The sequence below is a fragment of the Miniopterus natalensis genome, chromosome 4 (genome assembly GCF_054644295.1).
Source record: "Miniopterus natalensis isolate mMinNat1 chromosome 4, mMinNat1.hap1, whole genome shotgun sequence".
NCBI classification, from domain to species: Eukaryota; Metazoa; Chordata; class Mammalia; order Chiroptera; family Miniopteridae; genus Miniopterus; species Miniopterus natalensis.
Genome location: NC_142084.1, coordinates 93113168 through 93140009, shown reverse-complemented (window position 1 = coordinate 93140009; position 26842 = coordinate 93113168). Strand labels below are relative to the sequence as shown.

General features: G+C 48.5%; 1 protein-coding gene across 1 annotated transcript in view; it reads right to left on the bottom strand.

The window, feature by feature from the left end:
- Positions 1 to 26842, bottom strand: part of DOCK2 (dedicator of cytokinesis 2) — a 330536-nt gene that overhangs the window by 71737 nt on the left and 231957 nt on the right. Inside the window, exons 28-29 of the mRNA XM_087816193.1 lie at positions 6937 to 7035; positions 4401 to 4495 (exon numbers count right to left, since the gene is read on the bottom strand). Coding sequence (XP_087672319.1) covers positions 4401 to 4495; positions 6937 to 7035 — 194 coding nt within the window. The remainder of the gene's footprint in view (positions 1 to 4400; positions 4496 to 6936; positions 7036 to 26842) is intronic.

Below are 26842 nucleotides of genomic sequence, written 5' to 3'. Positions count from 1 at the left end.
GGTTTCTTTTTTAATTCTCACAGTGACTTCCTGAGTTAGATATTGTTTCCATATTAGAGATGGGAGTTTAGGTAACTTTCCCAACAACCCAATCAGTCAAGTGGAACGAGGGTTTGCTGCTGTGGCTGGTGGCATGTGCACGGGATTCTCTGGGTCAAACGGGTCAAAACTTGGAAGGTGGAGACAGAAGAGCTGGGAGAGGAGCTCTAATTCCTCCCCTGGAGGCAGAGAGAAATGCATTCCCCCAGAGCCTTGAAGCTGCTTCCCGCACGCACGAAAGCCCAAGCACCAAGCGGTTGGAGTGGATCAGCAGGTCCCACTCGGCGCCCAGCAGGCACGCTCACCCCCGGAGCCCCAGACACTTCTGTAGCTTGGGATTCCAGTGAGGGCGCAGCAGGCCCTGGAGCTGAGGTCCTGTGGCCAGCTGGATATCAGGACTAGGTAAACTGTGCTGTAAAAAACCCACGAGACCTTCTGGGCAACCATGGATTGAAGGGGTGGGGTCTACAGAAGGGGGAGGCACACAGATGAACATGGGTAGAGGAAGGGAAGTGGGCATCTGTGATTTGTCAGCAAACTGCTGGACAGCACAGGACTGCTGGGTCTTGCCTTACTCAACCTCTACAGCTAACTCCTGGGGCCCTACTCCGGGGCCTATTGTATGCTTGAGATAATGTCAGACCTTGAAATATGTCACTGATAAAGGTAGATAAGAGCCAGCCCAAATTTGCCTCTTCTGTGAAATACCTTGGGCATTCCCAGACCATAGGAATATGAAAATAAAAATAACAGCTAATACTTATGAAATGCTTGCTGTGTGTCACGCTGTGTCTAACTAGTTTATATGTATTAGGTCATTTCATTTCGGTCCTCACAGAAATCCTCTGTGATGGGCACTATTATTAGCCCCATTTAACAGGGAGAAAAGCTGAGTCATAGCGACTAAGTAACTTTGCCCAAGGTCACATAACTATTACATGGTGGAGGCAGGCCTTGAACCCTGGCATTCTGAAATCCCAACTTCTCTGGCCATTCTCCATGCTCTGAACTCACTACAGTGACTGGGGCACTTGGTCATAGTTCCCTGGGCATGTTGCTGTCTCACCAAGTAGAGGGTGAGCCCCCTGCCTTCTGGGACCAGAGCGTGAATAGGTCTCTCCACTCCCTAGAGCCCTGGACGGCCAGGATGCTTGATGCATATGTGTTGGCTGACTCCACTTAGAGCAGCTTTAGGGATGTGTGTAAATCCTCAAGCCTCCTCAAATTGTTGGATTTCCCAACTGAGGTGCAGACGGAAGAGAAAAGAGGTTCATGGGCATAATTTTGTTAATTGACAATATTATAAAGAACTCAATCATTTAAAAATTAAACATGTCGTGTAAATCAGATCTTTCTGAATGCTGCTTCTTACCAAAAAGAAAAACGCTCTGACAGGCGGTGTTTCTCGCAGTAGACATGTGACTGTGTCTGCATACACAAGTGGCTCACAGCCGCCCCGACGCTCAAACCTGGGGCCTGCCGTACCCTCCCCAGCGAGCAGACCCATTAAATGTGACTGACGCGAGCGTGGGTGTACAGATCAGAAGCGGTAACAGAGAAGTTATAAAAATATATACATTGTAACAAATATACATAAAGGAAGGAAGGAAGGAAGGAAGGAAGGAAGGAAGGAAGGAAGGAAGGAAGGAAGGAAGGAAGGAAGGAAGGAAGGAAGGAAGGAAGGAAGGAAGGAAGGAAGGAAGGAAGGAAAGATGGCATCTGCTTGAGAATGAAGCCAACAGAGAAAAGAGCAGAGGTGGAGACACAGATTTCCTACAACATTATTTGAGCACCTAGATACAGCCATGCCTAAAGCCATAACTCTAGGATCTGTCAGTTGTCTGAGAGATCCTCTCAGACAATAAATTCTCTTTCTCTTAGGCAAATTGGATCGAATTTCTTTAAAAATCCTAATCAGTAAGTACCGATTAGGTACACAGATTCATTATACATATTTATGAATGACAGGGCTCTGTGAAAAGAGATAGAATGGACATAGTGCTTTCCCTCAAGAAGCCCATTCTCTAGAGGCAGAAGCAGCCGTTTAAAGAGAGAATTCCAGTACAGTGGAGTATGTTCTGCAATAGGGGTGTGTATGGAAACACAGAGGAGGGGCCATGTTCTCTTATCCTAAGGGAGTCCTAAAAGGCTCCACAAAGGAGACATGATATGGCCAAGAATTTGAAGGATGCTTTCATGCTGTGTTTGGTCTAGAAGGAAGGAGAGAGTCATAGTTTATGCAAAGTCATAGATATGTGAAACTGTAGATAACAGTGAATAGTTGAAAGTATCTGAAGTGTACGGTGAGTCATGGATGACTCACCCAGGTGCTTCATATAATTTGGCAGAACCCCCAGACGTTACTGACCAGCTGGCAGCCAGTGAAGGGATCCGCACGCAGTTTAGGAGCTGGCTACCACCCCAACACAAGATGACTGAGCACTGGTGTAAGGGAGACAAGCTACACACTTTGCTGAGCTCACTGCACAATGAAAGTGAGTCTCCGTGTTGGAAAGTTATTAAGAATTTCAAGGTGGTGACAGCAGGGCATTAAACCAGGCATGGGGCCCCTTAGAGTAGAGTCCTATGCAACTGCACAGTCTGCATTCCCAGGAAGCTGGCCCTGACACAGGGCTAGGGAGGGATCTGCCTCTGATCCATGATGTGGCCTGGACCCAATTTCCACCAACACTTTAATCATTGCAAAGCCAGCCTCCCACCTGTGTGATGGGAGCAGGAGAATCAGGTCAAGGTCAGCCCAGACTGAGAATTCTGACATTTTGTTGCCGGGCTGGTTTTCCTCCTTCTACCATAAACTGGAATACACAGAGAGATACTTCTTTTGTCCTGGATTAACCTCTCCTCCCCTCCACCAGCCCCTAAAGGTGGCCCCAAGGGCACTGTGGGCAGGTGTGTTTCTCAAGTCACATGGTGAGGCACCGAGGCATCCAGATGGAGGAAGAGCAGCTTTTCAGAGGACAGAAAAGTAAGGGACAGAGGCCAGCTGGGACTCAGCTCTCAAGCATACATGAGAGAGAAATTCTCAGACTGTATCCAACAACAGAACTATTAATATATTAAAATGTTCATAGCTTTCTCTCTCTGCCTCCTGCTAAAGAGAACTCTGCTTTTGCCTCTTCAGTTTCCCCTCTTCCACCCTGTCTGGATATTTCTGTCTTTGCAGCCAATTCTGGACTTTTGAGATCCAGAACAAGAGTAATCAGCAGAGAGAGACAAAACTCCTAGCTAGTGTAGAGAAAAGGGCTTTCCCTGGGAGGACCTAAAACAATTATAAGAAGCCAAAGGAAAGCAAGAGAGACAGGAAGGAGAGGAGCAGAGAAGACCCAGTTCTATAGGAATCAGTGAATACGAGTTGAAAATAAGGTTCTGGAGAGACTTGAGTAAATCATGACGTCTGAGAAATACTGAGAGTCAGAGGACTGGAGAAAGGCAATATTACAAAATACTGCAGAGTGTTATGATTTGAATTTCATTTGGTTGAAATAATGTTACTTGAGAGAAAGCATTAAAGATTGAAATTGCTTATAATTACTTTTACCGAATGTTGTGCTGGGCCATGTGGGATCCAAGTTACATTTGAGCCACAATGGTGTTCTGAGATGCTAATAGGTATTATACAGACACACATACGGACACCAAATGGTGCCATGGGCAAATTAAACTGTGAAATGTTATATCCTAAATCCTCAACTAGAGAATCACATTAGCATATTAAAGGCTCTGAGAAGTCTGCAGCATAAAAATCCGTTCAAAGCTGCTTAATCCAATGCTTCCTAAACTTATTTTACCATATGCCACAAAATGTATTTTGTTGTTTTGAAAAAATTAAAATAATATAATTTTAAGGCTGACCTTAAGCTTTCCTGTCCCAAGAGTTTAGAGAAGGCTTCACAAAGTATATTTTAACTGGTATTTGGGCCCTGGCCAGGTAGCTCAGTGGGTTAGAGCATCATCTCAATACACGAAGGCTGCAGGTTCAATGCCAGGTCAGGGAACATACAGGAATCAACCAATGATGCATCGATCAGTGAAACAAAAATCGATGTTTCTCTCTCCTTCTCTCAAATCAATAAAAAAATAAAAAATAAAATTAAATAACTGGTATTTGAAGAATGGAGAAGGTGGGGAGTAGCCAGTTCAGTATATAAAAAGGCATGAGGAGTAAAACATTAAGAAAAATGACAGATCCAGACTGATGAGGAGTTTCCTGGGGGTTAAAAATCGGAAGGGAGGAGCAGTTACACTTCAGCAGCGAGGAACTAGCCCCATCGTATCTCTTCCAGCTCCCTTTAAGGTGACCACTGGGTGCCGTGGCTGCTCCAAGCTGGACGGGAGCTCACCTGTTCTGAACCATGCTCATGGCCATCCAGTCTGAGGGATACACATTCTTTCCAATGAGGTCCTTGAACATGATGAATGTCTCCATCAGGAAGTCCTGAAATAGTAAAAAACAAAAACAAAATCACACCTGTCCTCTTGTTTTATAGGGACAGGCTCAAAGTGCCCAGATCCTGTTGGCTGTTAATATTTTTCCTTTGAAATTCTTTGGAAGGGCAGAAAGGAGGGGGGCGCAGCCTTTCATGAATTACAGCCAATGAAGCCCATGGCAGTGGATTTTCAAATGGAAGCTTGAAGCTTGTGTCTGAGATACCATTTCACCAATATAAGCGGAACAGGAACATGAGATGCGATAACGCTCTCAAAACAGAGCACGATGAATTTTGTCTCCGGGAGTAAAGAAGTAAGTGCATCCATTGATGTGGAGATTTTATAATCATCTTCCCGAATATGTATTTGAGGAGGAAATAATCTACACTATAGGAAAGCATCGCAGGTCATTGAGCAAACAAACTATTAGTAAAATGAACACTGAATTAGCAGTACTGTAAACACAGCTAATTCATGTGTCATAGACACGTGCCTGGGCCGGCTAGAGGAAGCACACAGGGACCCTCTTCCTCTCCTTGGCAGAGGTTCCGAGTGGACCCCCACATATCCCGTCAGGTTTTGCAGGGGACCAAACCTGCTCTCCATCTTCGGTGAACACAAAATCAAGACAAATGCAAGTAGCAGAGAGCAGACCCACGGCCAGTGGGGCCCTCCTGGTCTGGGGGAAATGAAGTCCTATAGCCTTTACCTGTGCACTTAAGGTAAAATTGAAAATCCCTGGGAAACCCATTCAGAGCTTCCCTTAAGCCAGCCGTTTTCAAATTATTTCAACAGCAGAATTCTTTGTTCAAAGAAAATCTTACCTGGAACCTAATATATAACATAGATAAAAGAAGAGGAGCTTGGTTGAAAGTGTGTGTGTGTGTGTGTGTGTGTGTGTTTATGGAGAGGTAGTGAGGCTGGGAGGAATATAATTCGAAAATCTCTGCTTTATACTAAATTGCAAAATTCTGGAAATAAGATTGGTTCCTTTCCAGTAATCTTGGCTTCTAGGGAAAATTACCTCCATGCATTAGGCCCCAGGTTCTGCATCAGCAGCATGGGGACAGCATCTACCTCAACGGGCTACTATTAGAATGGCTTTAACACTGTCTGGAGGATGCTTTGCACAGAGCCTGGCCCATTATAAGTGCTAAGTACCCAGTGATGATGGTGGCCAGTGTTACTATTCCTCCTTGATGTCATCTGGAGAGGTGTGGATGTCCTTACAGGCACGTCCCCTTCCTGTGGGAATGGAGGAGGCCTCTGGCTCATCCAGGGGAAACCTGGCTTCTGAGTGAGATGATGAAACATGGAATGGAGTGAGGGCTGGAGCAGAGGTTCATATCCTGTCTCTGCCCCATATTAGCGACGCGACTTTGCACAAGCAGGCTGCAGACCTGGAAGAGCGAGCAGTGACACCCGTGTTGTGCTGCTGTGAGGATTATGTTCAATAACTAAAAATTCCCTTCCCCTCCTTCCTTCCTGCCTTATGAATCTAGTCTTTTTATTTTCATGTCCCAAGACATAGAGAACTTGAGTGGGGGAATGAGCTTTTAAGCTTTACTTTTATTTTTTTTTATCGAGAAAGAGGTTCCATTCCCTGCCCATCCCACTCCAATAAGGAGAGTCTCTTCCCTGCCTGAATGAAAGGGTAGCCATTGGCTTCCTAACGAGTCCCTTTTTATGGGCCATTCTCTGAGGTTTGCACAATTCTGGTGCCTTTGGTCTCTTCAAGAAGAGTTGAAAATGAGTCCCTGGGGGCAGAACCCCTGAATAGAGGGTAGTAAGGAGGTAATAAAAAGGTGACCACACTGAGGGCAAAGGGACTACTGTACCCCTGGGACAGCCCAGGCTGGGCACTACACTGATGAAGTCATCCCATAGCAAATGAGTGTGGGGAGGCGGGAGAAAGGGCTCAGAGGCCAACGTCCTCCATGAGTTTATGGTAACGTCACATTTGCTGTCTTTCACTGAGCACTTAACCCCTCAGAGCTCCTGCGCTCTCACTTCACCCCTTCACAGCCTGGGATGTGCAGGATATCATCTGCACTTTACAGATGAGGAAACTAGAACTGAAGGGAGGCTACCCTGCCCATGGTCTCACAGCTGACCAGTGACAAAGCCTGGATTCAAACCCAGGACTGTGACTCAAACATTCATGCCCTTATGCCCCCCAGTGTCCATGATTCATCAACAAATATCTGTTACACCTCATCTAGACTAGACGTCCAGTTCTCACCTCTGACATGGACTGAGGGCATGTCAGAAGATGGGCATAAGCCTAAATGGGAGTGAGAAATAAGAAACCACACGGTCACGTTTGTCAACTTGGACACATACACGCCCAAGGCCATGGTGGAGCCCTCCTTGCCCTCAACTCTTGAGGACCAAGAGTGTAACTTGTCTCCCCCACACTGCCCCGCCCCCAGCATCCTATGGACTCACCACAAGTTCGGAGCTGGACTGAAAGGTCTCAATATAAAAGGAGTAGTGCTGGTCGCCCATCTGGTTTAAAATAGCTGTCATACATGCCACAAAGTGACTCTGCAAGAAATAAAGAAAACGCCATGAGATAGTGGAAAGAGGACTGTGAGGTTCATCTTCCCCATTTCCTTGACCTCAGATACCCCAACCATCCCAGGCGAGTATGAAAATGCCCCCCATGGATGGAGAATATCTCCTTACCAGATCATACGAAACTGCCCTATGATGAAATGTCTCTTTATGGTTCATTCATCAGCTCATTCATCCAAAAAGCATTCACTAAACACCTGTTATGTGCCTGGGACTGTAACAGGAGCTCCAGCCACAGAATATAAAGCTTGGTCCATTACCCCTTCAGCTGTGTGGACACTGGGAAAAGAGCCCTGCATTGGTGTCAGGAGAACCAGCCTATATCAAGATCCTGGAGACAGTTTAATTTTCTTGTAAACAATTTCACATGTCTAAGCCCCAAATTTTTCATCTGTAAAGTGGGACAATAGTCCACCCGTATCCGCTCCAAGAGGTATATAGAAGAATCAAATGGCCCCTGGAGCACCTGGAATGCACTGACCCTCTCTGTGGGAGGATTGTGGTTCAGCCACCATGAGGGGGCCAGTGAGGGGCCAGCAGCCACTGGGTGCCACGGGTTAAGGGCCATGGGGGGTAAAATGAATGGGAAGAGGTTGTCCTTGCTCCTCAGCAGCTCATGATCTAGTTGGGAAGGTAAGATTGACATCCAAGAGGGGAAAAGTACACGACCCCCGATCTGGGGAGCAGACCAAGTGCTGAGGGATTCAAACGAGAGGGAAATCCATGCAAAAGCTTGGAGACTGGGTGGGTCAAGAAGGACCTGCGGGATCAGGGGAGCGAGGACCACATGCTTTCACGCACCAGAGTCCATTGTCTCACTCACTCCTGCTTTGCCCCTTCCAGACTGTGTGAGCCTGTCTCAGGGTGAGTTTTGTTTGGGCTAGTGTCTGCAAGCAGAATTTAGGGAGATCTGCTCTGGAAACCTGGCACAGGAAGTACCAACCACAAATCCCAGGCGGCGGGCAGGGGAGGGAGGAAGCCACTCGAGATGGCCTCCTGCAAGACTCCACTGGGACCGCTATCTCAGCCTAAGAAGCCCCACGAGGCCCGGTCAAGAACAAGATTGCAGAAGACAGTTGGCTTGGTGAGATGCAGGCGTCCGCAGGAAGCCCCGCTGTTAAAGGGTGCCAGGCATAGCACACACCAGAGGGGGGCTCTGAGTATTATGTCTGAACCAGGAAAACTGCTGTCTTTGTTAAACAACAACAACAAAACACACACCACATACACACAAAATAAAAAGAACTCCCAATTCTTCCTTTGTTAAAAAAAAAAAAAATGAAGTAAAAATATTCCCCCAGATGGCAGGTTTATGGTTTAGCTGGTGGTGGAACAGCCTCGATGTCCGCAGGAAGCCCCTTCCCTACTCCTCCACAGGAAGGCTTTTGGGAAATGGATGTCCCTCGAGTTCACGTTCCCAAAAGTAGCTCCCAAAGACAGGGATTCTCATTTGCTTCCAGGTTCCTTCCAATTAGGACGTTGGAGAGGGAGTGCTTTCCCCGTCAGCAGGGCCAGCTATGTAATCAGTGGGGCTCAGACGAAATGAAAATGCAGAATCCTTGTTAAAAATTATCCACATTTCAAGACAGCCATGGGGCCCTCTGAGCACCAGGCCAGGCCACACATCCATGAAGCCAGTCTGCCCACTGGTGGCCACCACACACACCACCATAATGTTCAGAAAACATGAGAGCTGGCGGACAGCACAAGGCTGACACACTCAGGGGCAGCAGAACTGACACTGTGCTTGGTCAAGGGGACCTGAGCCTCTCTGCGTGGGAGGGGTGCGACCGCCTTCCTAGGCCATCCAGGGAGTAATCCTCTCTCCTGCTCAGGCACCCAGGGGTGGAGGGGAGTTTGTGACATTACCAGTCCCTTGCAAACCGGGCAGAACATCACTATCACTGTCCACTTAACCAGATCCCACTTAAACCAGGAAACAGGCTTTATTACTGTGCATCCCTCCAGCCAGGCTGGAAGCAGGAAAGGAGAAATCTTAGAGTTTGGGAGGTGCTGTGTATATGTGTGTGTGTGTGTGTGTGTGTGTGTGTGAGAGAGACAGAGACAGAGACAGAGACAGAGAGACAGAGACAGGGAGGGAGGGAGGGAGAGAGGAAGAGAGAGGGAGAGAGAGAGAGAGAGCCCCAGCACACACTCCTGTCTCCTCTACTCCCTCCACCTCCTCTCTCCCTTCCTCAAAGAATTCAGCCAGCGGCCACTAGAGGTCTTTTCCTTTCACATTTCACATGGTAGCTGCCGTGCAGTTTGTTCGGCTTTTTATTTATTCCTACGTGAGCAGACCCACTACACTTCTTGCATATCAACAGTGAAAATTACAATATGAAGGACTGATTATTCCTTCTCGTGGAGTAATTCTCCTGCTGGCCAAAGCCTGGCTCCTGCTGCAAGGGAAGGGAGACCTCCTCTGCAGGTAATTCCACTGCTTCAAGGTAAGAGCTCTGGGCAGGTCTTATTTTTTGTGATGGATGATCCTGTAGGAGAAAATGCTATCGTCTCGTGGACAATAGTTTACTTTTAAAGCTCTGGCGTAGAAGAGTCCTGGGGTCGTGGGCTGTGTGTGTGTGTGGCATGCGGTGGGAAATCCACCATTGTGAGAACCGCAGGCTGCCCCAAATGCACAGACAGGGAATGCTTGTCAGACCCAAGGGCTTGATTTGAATTTGAAGGGGGCAAAAAAGCCAAAAACAAACCTCAGCCAGAGCTCAAGTTCAAGGGAATTACCTTGAAAGGGCTGCATTGTCTTCAGCCTTGTTTAGAGAAACTTCCATGCTTCATTTTAGAAAAAAAATTAAAAGGGAGAGGGGGTCCTGGTGCCCATCGAGAGAGAGTGACCATTTTATGAAAGAAACCATTATCTTTTTATAAGGACTGGCTCGGGGTGTTATAGTCCACCCATCAATCAACATTACTTTTACCGGCGTGTTCCTTTCTTCGCTGTAACTGCCACAGAGAAAAACCGGCTGAGTGCCTCTCAGTGGTGCGATGTGACTGAAGTTTGGACAAGTTACCTGCATTTGGCCGCTGGTGAGAAATGACAGTGTTTCACTTCCGCCTGGGAGCACCCCTTTTTTCTACTACGGTGTCTAGCCCACCATAGTAGCAAATCTGTCGGAAATCACACCAGTGTGGCTGACTGATTTGTGAAATGGCATGAGATGCCAGCAGCAGGCTTGTATTTAGAAAAGGATCCTCCAGTCACTTAAATTAAAAAAAAAAAAAAGTCTCGTGCACGGATGGAGAGATGGAATAACATTAGGCTCCTCTGACGTGTACCCCTTTGCCAGCAGTGTCCTCGCCATGGCGCGCCACCTTTTTATTCCCGCCCCCCTTCCTGTCTTACAAGTTTGAGATCTACACCCACCATGTTGTAAATGTTTAGAAAGAGATAGAGGAATGGGGAGCGGGGGGCGGGGGTGATGATTGCTAGGGCAAATGCAACTCAGATACTCCTAACGTTGGCATAGCATAAACTTTATAGTGCAGGAGCCCAAGCTCCCAGCCCCATCGGCAGCATGGAACAGCCTTTGGGTACCGCTTGGGGAATGGTGGGGTAGAGGGGTCCCCTGCAGTCCAGGCTGGGGAGAACCGCCCGCCTCCCAGCCCTGGCGGAGATTTTGTAGTGGACAGGTATTTACTACCGAGGCATGAGGCGGCCACTCATCCATACCCAAGCAGCATGCCAGCGCCTGGATGGGAAGGGAAATTGCTTCCTAAAACAGAATGCCAGGGGACCTGCATATTCAGTTCCGGAGAGAAATTGTATCCGAGATGCTGGCATGAGCCAGGCAGAGTCACCTCGACTTCTTTCAGGGTGGTTTAAAATGTAGCTAATGAATCACAGCAGGAAGAGACGCGGTTTGAAACTAGGTCAAACGTGTAAAAATCAGTGCAGTCCTCGCAGGCACTCAGCTGATGAGGGGCTGCTTAGCACCTTGTGTGGTAGGGCTCATTTCCCCCACCCCCCGTGGAAGCCTCTTCAGCCACCCAGACGATCAGTCCTCTTAATTAATTCAGCCCAGCAGTGTGGGGGGAGGTCTTGCACACCTGGGAGAGAGCCGAGGCTCCAAAGGCAAACATTCACCGGGTAATGGCAAGAGAGAAAAAGAAAAACCCAGTATCGTGTGATTAATATTAATTAGCTGGGATACTAGGTGATTGCGATCCTCCCCATATCATTCTCCTTCGCATAAAACAGCACCATCAGCACCATCATCATATTGATAGTTTCGGTGCACAGCGCTCAACTTAAACACATCTGTTTCACCGGCTCTAATGCAAACACACCTTGGGCAGTGAGGACCCCTGCAGTGTCCCACGAACCGGGAAGAGGCTCCCGGTTTGCCCAGCCTTGAAAAACAAACAAAGTGGGGGGGAGGGGCACGGCTGCTGCCCATGCATCCCCCCCTCACCTGGGGTTAGTGGGAGGGATGAGATCGCAGAGGGAGGAAAACAGCCAACTTCAGGAGGGAGCTTGCTACCTAAAATGCCAACATTACTATGCGATACCAGCTGGTGACACGTTGCTATAGTAACTTCAAATAATGTGCACGACCAAAATAAAATAAAGTATTGAAAACAGCAAGGAAAGGCAAAGAAGGAAAGTTTGCACGTCGAGGGAGGCTCATAGGGAGATGAAAAGTTCCGTCTATTGGACCATCCATTTCCCTCGGAGATTAGAAGTGGCCAAGTCCACAGTTCGGCTGCTTCTCCACTTCCCGCTATGTCTGCCATGTGGTTATATAACAGATTTTATTCTTGGATGGAATTGGTGCTGGCTGCGTGGTGGATCAGGACCGGAGGTTGGAGGCTGTGGTGTCAGGAAAAACTGGGACCCTGCACCCCCTTCCTTCATCTGAGAGCTTGGTCAGGCGGCTCAGGGTGGTAGTTTGCAGTGATGTTTGGGGAAACTAGAGTGTGCGTTTCCTTTCAGCAGCCATCAAGTTCTGGGCACTGTTCTAGGTTCTGGGGTGCAGCATGGAGCAGGTGGCGAGAACCAGAGTGGGGGCCTAGGAGTCAGGCGGCCTGAGCTCAAACCCCAACTCTACCCCCTTACTAGCTCTGTGACCTTGGGAACGGTCTGGTGTCTCAGCATCCTCCCCTGTAAAAGGGGACAGAAATTTTCCCTGTGTCATACAGTTACGGTGAGAATTAAATCAATTTGTGTAAAGCTCTTAGAACATAGAAAGGCCTAATAATTACCAGCTATTACTACTATTGTCATGGTTGCTGGCTCTGGGCCAGAGAAACTCTGCAGATCAGTGAACTGAAATCCTGACCCAGGCAGAGGAAGTGATGCCTCCACTCACCTGTGACTGTCTGTGGACACATCAAGGGCTACCGTCACAGCCTGAGACAAACAGCTAAGCGCCCTTTGACTCTGATGTTGGTTAACAACGTGCCCAACATCCAGCTGTTTAGTAAATCGAGTGTGTGCCTCTTGGAACAGAGCATGCTGGGAGGTTTCTTTTATTTGGGGATAGTTGCTGGTAGGTAGGAAGAATGACAACAGCGTCCAAAAGCATGAAATATCGAAAACGTAGTCCCCCCAGCTGTTTGCTTTAGGGGTGCCTGTCTCTGCACCCGGTGACGTTCTTTGGTTACCCGGGGATCCTGCTGTGATAGAGATAACCAAGCCATCTTCCTTCAGGGGAAGCTTCTGGATGGGCACAGGTCCAGGGGTTTCCTGTGACCTGCTCCATGTCAAAGGCCCAACATCACAGGAAAACAGAAAGGTGCTGCTTGAATGCCGTGTACTCTGGATGTCCCCTGACACACTCACGTGTACAACATGGCAGCTCTCGTAGAGTTAGCTGGGTGCAGCCCCACCTAGTGCTGTAGGTATTAATGATGGGCCAGCTGTCCAGCATTGCTGGGGCCAGAACTGCAGCCACGCTGTCTCTTCAGAGAGCTGTCCTCACTGACAAGGAGCAGGAGGGGAGGGGTCCCAAGGCTGCTCTGAATCAAGGCTGCAAGAGGAGCCTGAATTGGTCACACATTCTTCCTTTGAAACTGATACCTTCTGATTCTGGTTGGAGCCTGAGCACATGGCTTTGTAGTGTGGGGTGACTTTAAATCTTCCAAAGAAAACAATTGGATGGGATATTTAATCCAAGGGGAGGTAGAAGGCCGGCAAATTCCATTCATCATCATCTCACTGAATCATCTCAACAATCTCCTGAGGTCAGCTTTATGCCCATTTTACAGATGAGAAAAGTGAGATGCACAGAGGTAAAGCAGTTTGCCTAGAGAGATGCTTAGTATATGATGGGGCAGGAATTAAAATCTGGGTCTTTCTGATTCCAACACCTGTGTTCTTTTCATAAATCTACCAGGTCTCCCATGTCAGCTCTGGTAGCTCCACCTGGACAGAAATTTCTGTCCATTTATTCATTGCTGCACTGCCAGAATCTAGAATTGAACTTGCACATAGTATGGGATCAGTAAATATTGGCTAGCTGAGAGAGTGAATTTATTATAACATTCCCCATCTCTGAAAGAATGTTATAGGAACCACTCTCCTCACAAACTATGAAAAGCTAGGGTCACGTGTTGCCTTAGAAATGAAATAAAATGAAATAATTTTGTTCTAATCTGAGCACATTCCATCTTACATTATATTTGATCAAGCCAGAGTGAGATCATTCTTCCACACATTCTTTAACTTAACAAGTATTCCTTAAGCACCTACTATGCTCCAGAAGAGTGTACACACTTCCAGGTGCTGGGGTACAGTCATGAATGAGATTCACAAGGGATTTCTTCTTAAGGAGCTCATATTCTCATCGGGCAGAGGGCCAGGGCACCATACCATAAACAAGTAAATACACATGTAAGATCATTTTAGACAGTGATATCTACTACAAATAAAATATTACAAAGCAAAGAGGTAGATTGGAGTGGGAAGGGACCCGTTTTCAGTAGGGGAGACAAAGGTGGCCTCTTAGAGACCTGATATTTCAGTGGAGATCTGAATGATGAGCGTTGGCCATGCAAGAGTCTGGCAGAACAGCATTCTGGGGCAACTGAAGAGCAGGTGCAAAGGCCCTGAGGTGGGATGTGCTTAGAGTTCTGGAGGAGTCCAAAGAAGGCCAGCATGGCTGGAAGGTACGAAATGAGTGCAGGCATGGCATAAGATGAGGTCAGAGAGTCAGGCGGGGGTCAGAGGCAAGAGTTTGGATTTTCACCCAAGTGCAAAGGGAGACCATTGATTTGGGTTTTAAGAAGCTTGCTCTGGCTGCTGTGTGTTTCAAGAATCCCTCTTTAAAGAGGTGTTTTCCATGTCTTACCACTTGAGCCCATCTCCAAGACACTATACTAGGTTGTTCCTGGGGTCATGGTCCATGAAAAACACAAGCTATGTTTAATGTTGCCTCTTCCTCATTCGTGGTACCGTCACGGCTCCACAGCAAAGTGCCTCTCACTAACTGATTGGTTTAAAGTAGACTCAGGCCCTCCTTTGGTGGGCCTGGACATGGACTCCAGTTTCACTTGGGCTCGTCTCCCTGTTTTCAGAGCTGAATGAAAGGGGACTTCTCTGGCCACTCCCAGTCTCTGGTTAAATCCATTCAAATCCCTGGACCTGCGAGGCCTGCTTGCCAGAGGAGGGGCTATCATTCAGGACACCCCAGGTTTCAACTGAACAGAAGATGATTGTTCTAAATGTTTCTAATTGCGTCGGTAGAGGTGTGGGTGGGGAAGTTCACAAATGTGATTGCAAAAGGAATAGTCTCAGAAACAAGAACTTATTCTTGGTACATACGCCAGGGATGGCCTTCCATGCTCTCACTGAACACTTCAGGGAAGGCTGCAGAAAAGCCTGCTCTGAGTCCCAGACAGCATCATGCTGTCCTCAGCTCACATCTCCCGGGGAAATCAGAGCCAGGGGCATCGGGAGGCTGTGGGCTCTGGATGAGACCCCTAAGGAGCCCCTCACCTCCTCTCTCCTGCAGCTTTTGCATCCAGGTTATAGATGACACCAAGGTCAACCTTCAATAGAAAAAGGTGCTGCCAAAGGACATTACGTCTCAGGTAGGAGGCGCTGTGAGCTAAAGGAACCAACAATAGCTGACATTTAAAGGGCGGAGTGTGTGTCCGGCAGCGTGCTAAGCCCTCTTATTTATCCATCAGTGAGGACTTTCTGTGGGGTTGTGGCAAGGGAAGAAAAGAACTGGAAGAAGGAGAGCTAATATTAGTTGGGCATTTATGCATCAGACACTGTGCTAATGAAGTATGCTGATGGCCACGGCAGCCAGCAGCTATTGAGCACTTGCTAGGGGCCAAGTGCTATCGATGGCGTAGCTCATCTCCTCCTCCCAACACCCCGTCGGCACTGGCAAAGCCACGCGCGCTTTACAGATGAGGGGCAGAGAGGTAGGGCCTGGCCACGAGCTGCGTGACTCCACAAGGCTTTTGTTTTCTTTAGAAAAATCAAAAAGACTATTGTTTTGTAAACATGATATAATTTTAATATGAAAATTAAGCAATCACATGAAGGAAAGTGTGTAATATTTCACTTTCTCATGCCCCCTACCTAAGCTTGAATATTAAGAATATTCAATGCAATGCAATAGACCTCTAAAATATTAAGAAACACTCTAGACATTTCTTGTGCCTATATAGAGATAAAAAGACGGATGGCGAAACGGGCACATGGATGGATGGATGGATGGATGGATGGATGGATGGATGGATGGATGGATAAATGGATGGATGGATAAATGGATGGATGAAAGAATGGAGCTAGTTTGGAGCTGTGGCCCTAACCTCAGACCAATGGCTAAGGCTAGACACACAGCTACCTAGATAAGACCAGCCACTTACTAACCATGCTCTAGGGCTTATCAGTCTCCCACGATCTTACACTTAGCTGAGGATAACCCTCCGTTTTCGGCACTGCTTGGGGGCTTTGAAGGTTAAGAAGGGTTCAGTGTGAGACACCAACACCACAAACCAGGAAGCATATCTGGTTTCCCATAGACACAGCATTTCCAGAAGGCCCCAGACAGCCATCCCAAGTCCTGGGATCAAATCCCGGCTCTCTCCAACATGCTCTAAAACTTTGGGCAAGTGGCTTTCCTTCTCTGAGCCTCAGCTCTCTCGCCTCTGAAGCAGGGTAACAGTGCTTGTTGCCGACAGCACTGCTGTGAGGATGGAGTGGAAGTGGGTCCGTGGGGACCCTGGCACCCCAGAGGCACTCACACAGCCTTCCTGCCACCCAGCCTCAGCCCCCTTGCTGGTTCATAGGAAGTTTGCCGATCAATGGAGGAAGCGTAGAGTGGGCTTTAGGGTGACTCGTGGGGGCTGATTTACACCTCCCTGCGGACCTGGGGAGCTACGTTGCGGGTGGGGATTGGTACAAGCTCTATCTGCCCTTTGTCTCCCTTGGGGGGCTTCCACGCTGGAAGGAGAGGAGGGGCAGGCAGACAAACACATTCGTGGGCAACCAGGTAGCCAGGCAAGAGATTTCAGGAGAGGCAATTACTTTGTGGGTAAAAGTTTACCCCTCTTGAGGAATAAAGAATGAAGGTCTCTCACATCACGTTCTAAACTTGAGCCCAACTTTTCAACCAGGCCTCTCCTAGCACTTCCCCTCCCCCTATAGCTCTAGCTGTTCCTGCAAGTGGCCGGCCGGTCCAGCACACCCAGGTGCCAGGGTCGGGCGGCTCATTGGAGGGGTGCGCAGGTGCAGCGGCAGCTTACAGGGGAGATCGCGACGGATGTGTGGACGGCAGAGGGGAAGGGTCCTGAGTGTCAGGCTGAGGGCTTCGAACCTCAACCGGTGGGGAACGGGGAGCCGTGCAGGCACCTGCCTACTGGGCTGCCTTCGGGCCAGCTCTGCTCACAAGGTCTTGAGAACTAAAGAAAGCTACCAAAGTCCTTGCTCTTCATTTCTACAAAGGGCGCGCTGTTTCATCTATTCTAGTAAAACTGGAAGAACCCTCACACTCCGGTTTTTATGAAGCTGGTCCCACTGATAAAAAAAAAAAAAAAATCCCATGAAGCTGAACTTGGAGGTCACTGTTTGCAAAGCGTACTCCAAGGCTTCACAGTAAGGACCCCCCTATAAGGCCCTTTTGCATTGCTTCCAATGCAAAAACCAACCCTCCCCTCCCCCAGAGGCCCACGGAGGAAGAGGCAGAAGGCAGTGCAAGTCCATTCCTGGGGCTCATGTTCAGCTGACCCCTGGCGAGAACACCGATCTTGTGCTTCCTGTCAGCCCCAGCTCCCGACAGGCTGGCTCCTCCGTAGGCAGTTTCCTCTCTGACCTGACCCAGGAATGACACCTCATTGATTTATTGGTTTGCAATTTTCCCAATGACATCATACTCCCCCCCCCCCCCATTCTTTCCCTCTGCTCACCTCCCTCCTCCTAAATTCCCATTTGTCCCACTTTCGCTTCCCTGTCCTCTGGAATGGTAACAACACCTTCCAATTACGATCCGCTGCAGTCCTCATTAGCTGCCTGCTGACTCCCTCTCCCGTCATCATTAATAAAGGTGACACTGCAGCTTGGCATGAACACAGGTCCTCCCCTACCTGCCCCACCCTCCCCTCTCCCAGAGCAGAAGGCTCCCTGGTCAGAGAGCCCTGCCTTTGATGCTTTTTTCCTGCACCCACCTCCCACCACTGTGCTGTGATGGGACCCAATTAAAGAAAAACCAAGCGACACAAAGAAAAATGCCATCCAGAGAGCTGGCCTGGTGGCTCCCAGATAGATCAACTTACTACAGCCCCTATCTACTAATTCTATCTAGAAAAGAAAAAAAGATGTTACTATTGTCTGGACTGATCTGTTCTTTAAAACCCCTGCTGACTCTCTCACCCTGGCAGGCCAGGAGAAATCCCAGCAGAAGTCTAATCAAAGTTAAAGCTTAGAATTAGAGAGTTGATGAGAAGAGTGATTCTTGGGAATCCTTGGAAACCAGCCTCTTTGCGGCACAAATGGGGGAGCCATGGACCAGAGAGGATCAGTGGTTTCCCCATGGTCACACAGCCTCTGAAAGTGGCAGAACTGGTACTAGAACCCAACCATTCTGTCCACAGCATTAAAACGATACAATTCTCTATGGCCTCCTCACGTTGTGAGCCTCCAGTTCCCCACAAACAAAATGACTGTTCTTTCCTAACCCTGGCTCAGCCAGGTGGCTGCCCTGCTGCCCAGGGGAAATGGGCCTCAGCTGCCCACGGAGGCTGGTGCTTGAGATGCACGTCCCTTTTCATCTTCCTCGTCACACAGGTTCCAGATTCGGGAAGAACAAGCCCCCAAACATGAACTTCATCTCTCAAGAAAACTGAATGGGTGTCTATTCCCACTACATCCCTGCTCTGCTCTATTACATTCTGTCCCCAGCATCCAAACCTGGTTAAGGACATCAAATTAGGAATCACACGATTGATCATTGAAGTCACTCTGCATAATGAAAATCTTCTGAATGTGCGTTTTAGGGGCCTCAGGGCAGGAACAGGAGGGCATGTGGGAGGCTTTGCTTTCGTCCCTTTGCCCGGAGATCCTCACACTGGCGGCCCCTGGGCCTCACAAAGTCCATGGAAATGCTTTGTTTGCCCAACACGGTGTTTGTGAAACATTTGACTTTTTTGGTTAACATTTAAACACCAGAAGCTATTGCATAAAATTATGGATTTTCAACTCCTTTTGGATATTGGGAGGATCCAAGATAGCATTCTGCATTCCCATATGGCAGTGCTGTGAGCTAGCTGCCTCTTGAGAGGCCGGGGTTCAGGGGTTGGACATGCACTTTCCAGGCAGCCAAGGCCTGGTCCCCGTCTTGGGTGACCAACTCGTCCTGGTTTGCTCAGGACTTTCCTGCTTTTAGTCCTGAAAGGCCTGTGTCCCAGAAAACCCTCGGCAAACTGAGACAGTTGGTCAACCGAGTAGTTCTATCTTTATGTCCCTGCTTGGTCCCCATGGGCATTTGCACGTATGGCCTCTTCCCCACTGCTTCCTTTGTGCCCACATGTCTCCCCTGAAGGACATTCAAGGCTGCCCACCTTCTGAATCCTGCTTCTCCCCCCAGCCATGCCATCTACTCTAAACTTCTCTTCACTCCCTTGGCATTTGCATAAGCTAAGAATGCCTTCTTTTACACACCATGAAGTCCAATTCATTCATAAAGACCCATACACATGCCATTCCCACCTCCAGGAAGCCTTCTCTGATTCCAGCTGATGTTCTTCTGCCCCAAACAGAGGTAGGCACTCCCTCCCTCTCCTCCAATAACACTCAATTCTTTCTCCTCTCAGTGTCTTCATCACCATTAACACAACACAGCGTCAAGTGAGTAGACGTTGGGGGTGGCCTTCCTAAGGACTTGGAGGGAGTCAGAATTGTGATAACACTGAAAAATGTAAAAATAATGAAACTTAATTTGGAGGCCCCGCCTATCTGTAGCTGTGAATTTTGAACAATTTACAAAAGTAAAAACTGAAAACCAGCCTACGAGTACCCACACCTCCTCCATGGCGATATTTAGCATTCCAAAGTCTAAGAACATCTGGGTCTCCTGAATAGTGACATCCAACTCTCCTTCTGCCTAAAACGTGGACTCCTAATCCTATGTCCACGTGTCTGTGCTCTCCACTAGCCCTGGAGACACTCAAGGGCAGGGACCTTCTTCTGCATCCTGTATCCTCAATGTCTGGCACATGGCAAGTGCTCAGTAAAAGGTTACCCAATGAGTGAGTGAGTGAACTCCCATTAAAGAGACTGAGAGGACGGTATTATTTTCTGTGAATTTAAAGAGAAAGGTCTTAGCTGTCCCAGGCCCCTCAGAGCCTCTGTGATCTCCCTGAGCCACATCATGAGATAGAACAAGCAGTCTAGGATTGGGATCAAGCTGTCATTCTTTTGGTCCTTTCTCGTAAGATCATGAGATTACAGAATGCTGACAGCTTTAAGGTCTCTTCTGATAAATAAAGAGCATCTCAGGAGTCCAACTTCCTACTGGACATGTCCCCTGGGACACCCCGTAGGTAGCTCATAATAAACATGTCAACATCACCCGGAATTCCCCTCCAGAACCCTCTTCCTCCTCCCCACACTCCTCAGAACCACCCACTAGCTCAAGACAAGAGTCCAGCCATAGTCCTTGATTCTGTTCCCTCTCTCCCTCCCTCCTTCTCTCTCTCCTTTCATATCCCATAAATCACCAGGCCCTGGAGCTTCAGGAATCTGTCTTGAATGTGTTCATTTCTCTGCCCCCACTCTCACTGCCCTAATAGAAGCCACCACCATCGCGACCTGGATTATGGCGACAACCTCCTAAGAGGTCCCCTGCCTCCAACTCTGCCCCCTCTTATCTCCTTATTGCAGTAAGAATTCGACCTTAGTAAATTGGAATGAGACTAAGTCTCATTCCTGCTTAAAATCTTCCATGGATCCCACTGACTCTTAGAGAAAACTCCAAGTCACTCAGCAGAGGGTATGAGTCCTGCATGATCTGGTCCCTTTGCAACTGCAGTTCTTGCTCCTTCAAACTCTACCATCAGGCCACATGGAATTGGTCCTAATTCTCTCCAGCTCACTCACCCAGATCACACTCTGATCACCTCTGACAGCCTGTCCATGTGGCATTCCCAGCCTCAGCAGTGCATGCACGTACACACACACACACACACACACACACACACACACACACACCCCTTTAAAGAATTTGCCTCATCACTTCTACTGAAGTTCAGGTCTCATATTTGACATTACTTCCTCCAGAAAGGCCTCTGGGAGTCTCTCCACCCCCAGCTGGTTGGGGGCCCTTCTCTGAGCTCTTGTGTCCTGGAATCATCCCTGACGGCACTAATCACTTCTCAGGAGCCCTCTCCTTATCTATCTCTGCCTTAGGACTGTGAAGGCTGAGATGGGGGTAGAGTCCTAGTTTCTTCTTTCTTCATCTGCAATATGGTACCTGCTTCATAGTAGATACTCAACAAATACTTGCTCCATGAACAGACATACGGTCTCAGATGGAAGAGAAAACGGGGAACAGGTTGGGAAGGGACCTAAAGGGCATGTACTGATGTGGGTCTGCTTGGAGGGGACACACAGATCAGTAAAGGGCTCTCTTCTAATTAGTGTCCTCGGGGAATTGGACTGAAGTCTGAGCTGTCAGGGAAAGTGACTTCCTCACTGTGTCATGGCTGGAGCCTAAGTGGGAAGGGGAACAGTTTTTGGAGTCCTGGTCATTCCTTCTGGTCTCATGTCCCATGGATATAGTAGGAAACAACACTGGGCCCGGAGTTAGGAGACCTTGGTCTCGGCTCCAGTCCTGCCACTTGCTTCTTGTGTGTCCCAGGGCAGGTTGCTTTCCCTTTCTGGTCTTCACCTATAAAACAAGGCTAAGAAGCCAGCTCCTTCTACTCTGAGGGTGGGGACTTGGCGTCACCCCAGCTGAATTTGCATCCTGGCTCCCCAGTTCCTTGCTGTGTAGGCCTCTGTAAGTGATGCTTACTTTGTGGGGTGTTAGGTGAATTAGATGTGGTCACATTCCTTTAAGTGGATAATTTAGTTCCACTCACAGAATAAGTGCCCAATTAATGGTTACAATTAAGAGTATAGGCATATGGCTAAGTTATCAATGGTTATAAGTTAAAGCTACACAGAAGCAGCTGAGGTCTGGGCTCTTCAACTCAGAGTCATGCCGACAATACCCCCTCCCCCAAATGAGTTGAGAGATCTTGGATGAGTCTCTTAATCTCTGTTGGCCTCAATGTCCTCGTCTGTAAAATAATAAAGGAACCATTAGCTGCAAATACTGAAAGCCTATGCTTGGTACCTGAAATTGGAGAGATTGAAAATTAGGCCCCTTCCTTTCTTGTTCCTTGGATGAGTCTGCGCTTAGAACCTATGGCTCCCAAATGTTACTGCACCTTAGAATGATTTGCCGTCCAATTCCCCAGACATGGGGATTCTCAACACTCCCTGGGTGGTTCTAATGTGCAGAAGACTTTGGGGACCACTGCTCTTAGTGAGTCAGTGTAGGTAAACAGACAAAATGAGGCAGGCTGCTCAGACTCCAGACAGGCCAGCTGTCATAAACAAGCCACTCACTCCCAGATCGACTTCCCCTCATCCCTGATGCATAGGGCGTTATAAACAGTACGCGAGACAATGTGCCGGCGCCTAGTGCATTGTGACTTAAAGTGTGGTCCCTGGACCACCAGCAGCAGCGTGGCCTGGGAATTGTCAGACATGAAGAGTCTCACTCAGGCCCCAGACCAGACTTGACGAATCAAAATTTGATTCTGTGGAGATCCCCAGATGGGCAGCAGGCCACTTGAGTTTGAGAAGAGCAACTCTGACACTTGGTGCTGTTTAATAAAAGGTGCCTTTTGTAACCTCCCCAGTCCTCCCTTTTCATTCATTAACCACTCACCAACACTTGTACACCAGGGGCAAGGCTGAATGCTGGGCCCCCAGCACAGGGACCAGCACGTAGTAGGACTTCGATAGAGGTTTGATTATGGAATGAATGGATACAAAAGGCAATCAGACCTGGATCCTGCCCTTTAGAAGCTCCTGGTCCAGGAGGAAAATTAAGACGTGAACTCCAATATCCAAAGAAGAGTAGCGGTGATGAGTGACAAAGACTCCCCTTCCTTTGCACACTTGCAATGTGGCAGGTACATGCTAAGCAACGAACACACATTGTCTCTTTGAGTCCTCACAATAACATTAGGGGTAAATGCTGTGATCACCTGCCTTTAAAAACACAGACACTTTGGCACAGAGAGGTAACCCAGCTCGTCTGGAACTACACTCAGCAAGTACATGCACTGAGATTGGAAGGCAGGGCGGTCCCAGCCTGACCACCCTTCAGCCCTGCACTGGGAGATGAAGCACTAGGGGCATTTCCACTTAACTCTGACTTTCAAGGGCAGCCCCGTCCCCGGGTGCTGCGGGAGAGGCAGCAGCAGGCCCTGCAGGCGGGGACACCTCCGGGTTTCTATTTCCAGCAGAGGCGCTGGCCAGAGGGCTGACAGCTACCACGGGCTGCGGGGCTGACAATTCACCACAGCTCGCTGCCCCTCTGCCTGCCCTCTCTCCTGCCACTGGGACATTTTACTTGCAAATACATTCCACAGACGGCGCCAGGCTTCTCAATGACAAGTCCAGGCAACAGGAAGAAAAATCATTGCCTGAACCTGGGGGTAGGAGCAGAGCAACTTTCTGAAAATCGCCTGACCAGGAGCAGAGGCCAGGGGTCCCAATTCAGGGGTCTTGAGCTCCAGGCTAAAGAGGAACTGCAGACAAGGACAGGCCTGTGTCACCTGGGAGAAAACATACAATGTAACCCCCTGAGACCTCCTCAGCAAACATAAGAGTTCCTGAAAATCTGTGTCTGAATCATGTGTTGGTCAATATAATTTTATCATTCAACCTGAGATGGTCGATGGTGTGGCGATTAACTGAAATATTTATTTCTGTGTCCACTTTCCTGTGGCATCCCTCTCTCTGCCAGTTCCACAGGAGGAACAGGACTTTTATACCCTCCCCTTGGAGTGGGGTTCTTACGGCTGGACCAGCAGCATAGGCATCATCTGGATTTTGTTTGAAATGCATATTCTCGGGCCCCTCCTCAGACCTGCTGAATCAGAGCCCGGTGCCGGCCCAGGGATCTGCATTTAACAAGCCTTCCAAGGGCTCTAAAGGGAGGAATGTTGGGGCCCTGCTGCCTGAGAGAGCTTTCAGGCAAAGCAACTTCAGTGAGCCACTGATGCCCAGAGGGAGCAAGAGGGACACAGGATGCTGAGAGGGAGGGGGAGGCAGAAACTGAGGGGGGTAAAAAAGGGTATAGCAAAGATCAGTAGCTCCTGCCCTTGGCGTGCCCCAGAGGGAACTGTGCCCCTAGGAGACCTGGCCCCTGGCCCCAGTGGTACCAAACCAGCACAGCCCCACTATTAGGGACATGCATGACCATGAGACCATGCACTGGCTAAACCAGCAGTGACCAGGGTGCACCTAAGCCTGGGGATCTCCATGCATGCCTGGCCAGGAACTTTTCTGTGACTCTCTGGTTGGGGCGGGAGGAAGCTGAGATTGAGTCCTTGCCAAAGCCAGCTGAGTCAGGTCAGGGCTGCTCTGGGTTAGATCTGATTTAGAGAAAATCGGGGCTCTGTCATCTTCTATCTCACAATAGTTCCTGGACACAAATTTATACCCACGACACCTGGACTATTTGAAAGAGGCTCTTCTTCTGAGAACATTCTCAGCCCCTCACAAACTGTCTTTAGCCAAAGACAACCGTGCCTTAGGAACACAGAACAAAGGCGTGGGGTGTTTTGTTGCCCAATACAGATGCTCCAGGGGCAGAGGCGGGGGCCACAGAGACGGCCCAAAGCTCCGCTCCTGCCCTCCTCACCTCTAGAAAGGAGGAGCGTCAGTTTCTCTAGAGCAAACCTGGCCAATGTCCCTCTGTTTCTTGGCTTCTCAAGGTGCACAGGTTCCTCCCAGGCCCTCATTTTAACCATCAAAATGTCCTTTCTCACAGCCTGGTTTGGCCCAGCTGGGGCTGAGAAGCGAGTCCGCCCTCCCTGGCCCAGTCCACCCGTCAGGCGGGCACAGGCACCAGCGCCCGGTTCTGGGCAGCGAGGGTCCTGCCCCCGCTGGAGTCCGGCCTCCAGGCCCTCTCCCCTCACTCTGACGTCTACCTTGCTGTCCACCCTCCATCACCTCAGCGGGAAGGACTTTCCTTGTCTTTTCAACTCATGTAGCCCTATTTCTTCCTTTGTCTTTCTAACGGTTTTTGAAAAAACCTTTCCCACCTTTTATTGCAATGTTTGTCATCTTAAGCAATGGGCATTAAGGTCCTGGAGGCCAGGGATGAGGTCTGGCATGCATCTTTGTATTGCACCCGCCCCAGCACCTGACGTGGGTGAGGTTTTCAGTAAATATTTATAGAAGGGCTCTGTGTTCTGTACATGACTCCATTTGAAAACTCCAGGTGGGTATTTCTCAGGCATCTCAAACTCAAGATGATCCGCTGGAATTCTTTACTCATCTCAAATCTGATCCCCTTGCTCATCTCAGTAAGAGCACCTCCACCTCCCAGCTGTCCATATGAAAAGCTTCTGGCACCTCTGACGCCCTCTCTTCCTGGCCACATCCAACTGTTGACCAAGCTCTTTCCAACTCTACCTTCGGAACATGGCCACAGGCTCTCCATTGCTCTACTCCGGTTCAATCAACCACTGTCTCTCTCTTGCTCTACAGCAATCGCCTCCTGACTGGCATCTGCTTCCAATCTTGCTTCCTCCCTGCCAGGGAGTAACCACAGTTGATTTTTAAAAGCCCAACTCCCGTTACTCACAACTCCACTTAGCCACAGTAAAATCTGAAGTCCTTCCTTTGATTTTATCTCCCACTACTCTGCTCAGACACAGCGGCTTTCTCTAAGTTGGATACTTTAGCTTATTCTAATAGGTACCTCATGTTATTCTTTTACAAAACTTTCCATTTTCCCACTTGTCACAATTCTAAATTAGCTATTTATTTATGCATTGACTTGTTCAGTGCCCATTTCCTTTCCTCACTGGGCCTCCTTAAAGGCCGGGGCAATGCCTGTCTGCCTTGTCCACTGTTAGCTTCCCAGCACCCAGTGGAGGGTCTGAATAAAAAAGGTGCCCAGTGAGTATTTTTGATTGAACACATGTTTAAATTATAAGCACCATGCTCAGCATGCTCTGCTTACAATGCTCTGTTGTTAGAGTTGATTAGCTAACAAAGGTGAGACATTCCCCTGATGTAAAGGGGAGACTAGCAATTCAATTTGATTCCGTTCAGTGCAGTTCAAATTATTTCAATCATATTCAATTCTTTTAATTTAATTAAACAAACCTTCACAGACAGGAGAAACCTGGCAGCCTTTATGCTAGGTTGGAAGAAATCTGTGATAAAAACTATGACTCCCTGTCCCCAAGGTGCTTCCCATTTACTGCTCCTCACCTTATGGCTGATGACAATTATTGGACATACAACTGAACTTACCTAATCTCAGGAAATTGCAAACAGATAACTGGTTGACCTGAACTGGCTCTCACTGCCATCACTTACCCATGTGTAGGGTGTCTAATGACAGTTATAGAGGTTTAAATATTGCACAAGAACAGTGGGAGAGAGTAATGACGGCATGACCAAGAATGCTGGCGTCTAATGACTCACCTCCCATCGCTAGTCATCTCCTGTGACCGAAATTCTTCAGTCCACACTGAACACCTATCCCAGGGCCTCATGTTCCTTCCCAATCAATTATTTCCCCTTTATTCTATTTTGTCTTGAGGATATGAAATTACAGCCTACTCACTTCCCAAAAGATGTGAGATGAACAACAGGTTAAAACACAAGCCATATGATCAGCGTCCTGAAGTGAGTTCATCTATCCCATGAAGCAGAAATGGTGACTTTCAGGCACCACCACAGAGCAGGCGTAAGTAGCCAAGGACCTGGTCTGAGTTCTCTGGCGGCGAAGGCAGAAAGCAAGGAAATGTACCAATTTACCCAGTTTTAACTTTCTGATATGGAAGAAGAGTGCAGTTTTCTGCAGGGACCACATTATTTGCTCTCTTGTAGCTACACACTGGCAGGAAGTTACCACGAGTCCTTTATTAAAAGGCTTAGAGAAGAAGCAGGGTAGACTCTGCCTTAATCAGTCTCACAAGAGCGAGGACTGCAGCTCAGCCTGTTCTCACGCCCACCCTCAGTAGTGGCGATTCTTGGAGAGTGATAGCACCCGATCCAACACTCTGC